General features: G+C 53.2%; 1 protein-coding gene across 1 annotated transcript; it reads left to right on the forward strand.

Annotated features, from left to right (window-relative positions):
* The first annotated feature begins 277 nt into the window (after positions 1 to 277).
* On the forward strand, positions 278 to 2,083 carry POU4F3 (POU class 4 homeobox 3). The gene is made up of 3 exons (XM_066272887.1): positions 278 to 385; positions 740 to 869; positions 1,187 to 2,083. Exons 2-3 carry the CDS (start codon positions 750 to 752, stop codon positions 2,081 to 2,083), a joined length of 1,017 nt encoding a protein of 338 aa, XP_066128984.1. The 5' UTR covers positions 278 to 385; positions 740 to 749.
* Positions 2,084 to 7,224: the final 5,141 nt, after the last annotated feature.

Below are 7,224 nucleotides of genomic sequence, written 5' to 3' on the forward strand. Positions count from 1 at the left end.
GGGCTCATCAGGGCAGCCCCTCACCCTTCGTGGAGCCCGTCTGGGTCCTTGGAGGCGCCTCTCCGCTGCGCGGCGGGGCCGGACTCGAGTGGCCGGCTCGGGCGTGGGGCCAGGAGTGCCCTGGAAATGGGTAGTTTGGCGGCAGCCGGTCCGACATGGACTCTGCGCGCAAGTGTGTGTGTGTGTGTGTGTGTGTGTGTGTGTGTGTGTGAGAGAGAGAGAGAGAGAGAGAGAGAGTGTTTTGGGGGGTTGGAGTAAGGTCTGCTTCTGAGTCCCGCTCAGACCGGAGCTATCTTTCGATTTGGGAATGCGAGTTGGAACAGAATGGAGAGGTTTGGGACTTTGCAGGAAAAAAGTCTACGAAGAAAGAGAAAGAATCCGGAAGGTCCGCGGGGCTGGAGCCAGGCGGGGCGGGGCAGACCCGGAGAGGCCTGATCAGGCCGGGGTATAAATGGCGGGGCGGGGGCGGTCGTGGCCCGCGCAGAGCCGAGAGCCGAGAGCTGCTGCCTAGCCTTGCCTCCCGGGCCGCCCCTGCGAGTCCCGGGCGCGTGAACACGCCTGCGCGCTCCCGGGCCCTTCCTGGCAAGCTGCTTGTAAGATGAGTGAAGAAGCAGGTGGGGGAGAGGGGAGGCAGCGAGCGAGAGGGCGAGGGGAGCGCGGGCGCTGAGCAGCGCTCACTTGGAGCGCGGCGAGCGAGCGAGAAGAGCCTGATCCATGCCCCTCGCTGCCTCCCTGCCAGGCGCGCGAAGATGATGGCCATGAACACTAAGCAGCCTTTCGGCATGCACCCGGTGCTTCAAGAACCCAAATTCTCCAGCTTGCACTCCGGCTCCGAGGCCATGCGCCGAGTCTGTCTCCCAGCCCCGCAGGTACGTAGTGGAGCATAATTACCGCTCTAAGGCACATTTTTTGACAGGCACTTGCTTCATGTTTTTTTCATGTCGCCCAGAACAATCGCCGCTGTCTGAACCCCTCTCGTGTCTCCCCCGCGCTCTCTCCCGGCGCGCCTCTCTCTTTCTCATTCATGTCTCTGATCCACACGTCTGTTCCAGCAGAGCCTCTGTCTCCGTATTAATTTTTATGACCTGGGCTTTGAGGAGAGGCATCTCGGTTGCTTGAAAATGTGTTTTAATCCTGAGTTGACAGTATTCCCCACTGACCGTGCTGTGCGCCTTTCCGCTTGCAGCTGCAGGGTAATATATTTGGAAGCTTTGATGAGAGCCTGCTGGCACGCGCCGAAGCTCTGGCGGCGGTGGATATCGTCTCCCACGGCAAGAACCATCCGTTCAAGCCCGACGCCACCTACCATACCATGAGTAGCGTGCCCTGCACGTCCACTTCGTCCACAGTGCCCATCTCCCACCCGGCCGCGCTCACCTCGCACCCGCACCACGCGGTGCACCAGGGCCTCGAAGGCGACCTGCTAGAGCACATCTCGCCCACGCTGAGCGTCAGCGGCTTGGGCGCCCCCGAGCACTCGGTGATGCCCGCGCAGATCCACCCGCACCACCTGGGCGCCATGGGCCACCTGCACCAGGCCATGGGCATGAGTCACCCACACGCCGTGGCGCCTCACACCGCCATGCCCGCGTGCCTCAGCGACGTGGAGTCGGACCCACGAGAGCTGGAGGCCTTCGCGGAGCGCTTTAAGCAGCGGCGCATCAAGCTGGGGGTGACTCAGGCGGACGTGGGCGCGGCTCTAGCCAACCTCAAGATCCCCGGCGTAGGCTCGCTCAGCCAGAGCACCATCTGCAGGTTCGAGTCTCTCACTCTCTCGCACAACAACATGATCGCGCTCAAACCGGTCCTCCAGGCCTGGCTGGAGGAAGCCGAGGCTGCCTACCGCGAGAAAAACAGCAAGCCGGAGCTCTTCAACGGCAGTGAGCGGAAGCGCAAGCGCACATCCATCGCGGCCCCGGAGAAGCGCTCACTCGAGGCCTACTTTGCCATTCAGCCGCGGCCCTCATCCGAGAAGATCGCAGCCATCGCGGAGAAACTGGACCTTAAAAAGAACGTGGTGAGGGTCTGGTTCTGCAACCAGAGACAGAAACAGAAACGAATGAAGTATTCGGCTGTTCACTGACTGCGGCGGGGCGCAGCGTCCGGGGCCGGGAAAGCCGTGTACGTCCCGGGGGGGACGGTTATGGGGAACTCCAAGACGTTTTCTGGCAGGTCAGGCTCTCTTCCCCGAAGCCACAGACTCTCCCCTTTATCCCACCTGGTCCTCTCCCGGCCTTCTCTTTCTGTCTTTTCCATTCTATTCCCATACCAGAAAAGTTTTGGCGCTAAGAAAAAACTCACGAAGGGCAGGCCCTGAGGGACTGGCGCTGTCCGTGGTGCTGATATCTCCTTTGCGCGCTGGACTGCTCGACCTCAGGCCAGGAGCCCAAACGCAGAGTTGGTCCTGACCACACGACTTTGCGGTGCAGGGGCCACTTGGCTAAGAGCGATTTGACAAGGAATGAAGGGATGAAAAGGACGGGGTACATAATATTACAGAGTCTAACTGGGGCACAAACATGTACTGGAGATTTATTTAGAGTATATAAAATCATGTATGTTTCCAAAGGATAACCTTATATTCCCTTCGCAGACTAAAGTTTACCCATCTCATTCTTTGGTTTGCTGTACGTTCTCTAAGGTAGCATGAGCTAGGTTCAGGGAAAGTGTGCGGGAGTTGCGGGTTCCGAGTGGTTCTGCACATACTGGGATAGCTTAGGTGTCTGCCAGCAACAACGGACACCTGCTCCGGCCCATCCTCTCCTATCTGCGGGCAGTGGAGCGATGATTACCGCCTGCTGGGGAGCGAGGGATTGGTAGTGTTCCGGGCCCACTGAGAACTCTCGGACCCCAGCTCGCTGCTCCAGCCAGACTCCCAGCGCACACTGTAGAGGCGGCTGCTCGAAAGTAATTTGTAACTTCTCCAAATCATATGCAAGTCCTTCCAACACGTCTAACCTTGTTGCTCTTTTATTGTTGTTATTGTTAACATCGTTGTTTCCTATTATTTATTTAACGTCGCCTCTTTCCATCCTCCTTTCATGAGCGTCTCCTGGTGGAGATTCACTTATAGTTTTGGGTGGAAAGAGGGGCCAGTCCATCGGCTTGGATCCTTCTCACCTCACTCCCGTTAGCCCCATCACATTTTATTTTTCGTTGCTTCATGTAATTTGCGTGTTGCTGTGTGATCTTTGGTTTCGTTCTCTGAATAGATACAAATAAAATATTAAGTCCTTCCCTCCTTACCCCTTCAATTAACTTCTAAAATAAATGCTTTATTTTTCAACCCGAATCGCAGTGGTTTTCTTTCTCAGAGGCTAAAGAATACTCATTTTGGAAAGGATTTAAAAGTGAGAGCCCAGAAAGGCTGAGCAGTCACTTCCGGGCAGGCCAGTCTTCTGCCGTTTCCTCGCCTTTCCCCCCGCAGCCTCTTCTTCTCACCCACATCTCCTTCAGGGAGATCAGCCGCTGGTGCCCAGACCTCAATGTTTCAAGTCACTTCCCTCCACGCGTCCGCGCGCGAATCTATCAGCCTCGGTTTGCTCAACTTGACCCAGATCACAAACTTTGAAGCCCTGACTGCTCTTTGAGCTCTCACTGGCTCCACTCATTGGCTGAACGACCCTAAAGCCAGTTTCTTAACTTCTCTGAGCCTCCATTGTTTATCTACTGGATGAAGATGCTGATATTGTCGGGACTAAGTTCGTTTATTTAAGGCGTCTGGTAGTGGTTGGCACTTAATAGGAAACATTATTATTTTAATACATCCAAACAGCTACATAGGAAATGAAGTGATGAATGCAAAGTAGGAGGAAAATGTTCTTTGCTAGGGCGAAGTCCGTTGGGACTCCTTGGTGGTCTCTTCAGAAATTCATTTGAAATTGTTACCCAAGAGGTTACTCACACTATGGTCTGTCTCGGCTTCTGTGTGGGGCGCTAAATGAGATGTTGGCTGCAAAGATCCTAGAGTAGTGTCCAGTCCACAGTAGGTGCTCAACAGACGCTCGTTCCCTTCTCTGTCTCCCACTCTCAAAGAGGAGGAAACCTTTTTATTTGTGAGCCGCAGAAACACCTTCATGATTTAAAAATTAATGCTCCGAGTCAGAAGTTGTCTGCACACTCCCCCACTGTGTCTTCAAAGAGCTCTGGGTCATCAGACCTTCAGCCTGAAATTCGGAGCAGAGCAGGACTCCCCTCCCTGCAGTGCGCCCCCAACCCCCACTGCAAAAGCCAGCCGGCGGATCGCCCTCACCGCGGAGGCCTCAGCCCCTCGCTCCCGCCTTGTGCAGCAGCCCTAGCGATTCCTCCACCGCCCTCTCCATCGGGTGTCCTTTAATAATAAATGCCCTTATGCCATTACATTATATTGTGGGTTTTGAAAATTTAAAATACGGCTGATGCAATATTAATTGCCTATAGTGGTATAAAACACAGGGCCGGAGCCCAGCCGGGCTGCAGAGGAGGCGGCCGCGAGCGTCCCGCGCCGAAGCGAAGCGCTCCAGACAGGCGCGCCTTTGCGGGCTGCGAGATTTCCTGCAGGTAAGAGCCTTCGGCTTTTCTGGCCCGGGAAAGAACCGGATATCCGCCTCCATCTCCTTTTCGAAAAGTTCCCTGCTGTTATTTATTTACTTATTTTAAAAATTAATAACCTCAAAAGTTTAGGAGACTTTTTTTTTTTTTTTTGGAGAGGGCGCGATGAGTCGCCTGAGTGGAAGACCTGCGTCAGAACCGTCCCGGTTGGGCTATGAGTTGGACCCACGCCTCTGCAACTGGTCCGGTCCAGGCGCCGGGGACTGTCGGCGCGCACAAATATTTTGGCCATTTTCTACTCGGGCAGGAGCTGCGGCTGGGCCACGACGCGCTCCACCCTCTCCCAGCCCCCGAGTGCGCCGGCCCGGCGGCGCCGCAGCCTCTCCACTTGGGCTAGCTCAGGAAGCTAGGGGAGCTGTGGTTTCTCTGGAATTGTGCAGTCGCCTTTGCCACTCTTCTGTTGAAGGACACCCGTCTACAGAGGGTGGTGAATGAGGTGGGGGTACTAGCGGGTTTGGGGTTTACATAGGCTTGGTGTGCATCCTGGTGGGCTATGTCCTAACCATGTGACCTTGGGCAAGTCATACCACCTCTTTAAGCCTCTGCTGATGATGGCTGTAAAACCATTTTTTGTAATTATATGAATTCATTGAAAAGCACCCTAGAGCAGATTCCCCATCCCCCCAGGGAATGGGGAATCTTGCAATCTTGCAATCTTGCAGCATTTACTAGCCAAGGGCCAGCTTGGAATTTCTTTAAACTATACCAAGAGAAAGTGAGATCAATGTTTAGAGCTGTTTAAATAGAAAGCTGTGTTGTACCTCTCATGGCGGGACTTAGAGAGTCATCTGTGGACTAGGGGGAAGGCTTCTAGTCATCTGCCTGGCTGGAACCAAGGCCTGAACCCCAATAAGCCAGACGAACACAAGCCAACATAGCTGAAGCTTGTCAGGCAGCACTTGAAGGCAGGAATCCAGCCCTTCTGGAGCCTGAGCAGGGCGATCTCTGGCCAGTAGCTTCCTCTTTGTGCCTAAGGTAGTGTGAGTTTTGTTCAGTTTCAAACCCTGCTTCCAGCTCAAGGTATGGCCCAGAGGAACAGACAATAGATACCTGTTGAATGAATGAATGAAAAATAAAACGACCCCTTCTAACTCAATCTGCTTTATATTCTAAGGTGTATGGGAGAACAAAGACCACCGAGAACAGATAAGTATTCCTGGGGGTGGGGTCAGGGTCTAGGTGGTCCGCATCTCAAACTGCCATTCAAAGGCAGCAGTTACCTTCCTGTTTAAATGAGAAGAGACCTTGCCTCACTCTGTGGTGATCATGGGTCCAGAAGGGGTGCTCTGTGACAGAGGCCCTTGGTACCCAGAGGAAGAATCAGGGAAGAGGATGATGGGGTGACTTCTACCCTGCTAAGTGTGCCTGATTTTCTTGTGACCCTGCTTTGGTGCTTGAGTCCTTTTACTTTCCTGTTGAGAAGGAAACAGCTCCAGGTCTGGAGTAAACACACCTGGGGTGGGACGCCCACTCCATCTCTTACTTGAGTAAGTGACTTTATGGCTCTGAGCCTCAGTACCCTCATCTGTAAAATTGGAACAAAGACTAACTTTCAGGATTGCTCTGATGATCAGATGGAGTCACATAAGCCCAGGGCATGACACATAGTAGGCCTTAATGGATATTGGTCTCTTTAAAATACTAGTGGTGGGAAGTAAGGAGGGACAAATATACGGTGAGAGAAAATGATTTGATTTGGGGTGATGGGTACTGAACAGAATCGACAGTTCAGATGCTATACAGATATTTACCTGAAACCTATGTACTCTTATTGATCAATGCCACCCCATTAAATTTAATTTCTCAAAAAAATTTTCATTAAAAAACACTATTTATGCTCAGAAAAAGAAAGATGTAGTGTTGCAGGGGCAAATTTGGGGCTTGGAGTGGTGTGGGGTCAACATTTTCCCTCTGTGACCCACAGCCTGTACATCTAGAAAATAAGGGTGGTTAGCAGTGCCTATCAACCAGCCTCCGAAGTAATTGTCAGGGGCAAGCTGGAAAGCATAAAAGACATTGTGCGTCCCACCTATGGGAGGGACGATGAATTCGCTCTCCAGGAGTTTATGGCGCGAATGCAGAGAGCCCTCTGAGAAGCTGACCCTTCAGAAACGGCTCCTCCAACTGGAGTCTTCCCTCTCAGAAGACCTGGCAAGCATCAAGCATCTCCTAGGGTGGAAGACAGCACAAGCTCTCTCCGGAGGGGCGGAGCTTTAGTGGGCAGAGAAGCGTGAGGGATCGGGTGTCCCGCTAGTTCTTCCCAGTCCAGCTCAGTGGCGCCCCGGCGCCAGATCGCGTCAGCAGGAGGGCAGAGCGTCTAAGAGCCCCCTTTCTATTACTGAAGGAGAGACAGGAGCAGAGGAGGGCGGCTCCTTCCACCTAAATTTGCTTTTCCTCAGCCACGCGATCACACTACCCCACTTTATCTCTTTGTTAGTCTTACTTACTCCCTGATAGTACCCTGTTTATTTATTTAGCTGTAAATGCACTCGGGGCAGGCGAGCAAGTACCACGTCTTCCCAGTACTCCCTGACTCTCTGAGCCCAGGCAGGGCCTCGCAGAGTGAGGACTTCACAAATATCGAATAAATGAATAATAATGATACCTAACATGTATTGTATTGAGGGCTTCTTG

Source organism: Saccopteryx bilineata, chromosome 4 (genome assembly GCF_036850765.1).
Source record: "Saccopteryx bilineata isolate mSacBil1 chromosome 4, mSacBil1_pri_phased_curated, whole genome shotgun sequence".
Classification (NCBI taxonomy): Eukaryota; Metazoa; Chordata; class Mammalia; order Chiroptera; family Emballonuridae; genus Saccopteryx; species Saccopteryx bilineata.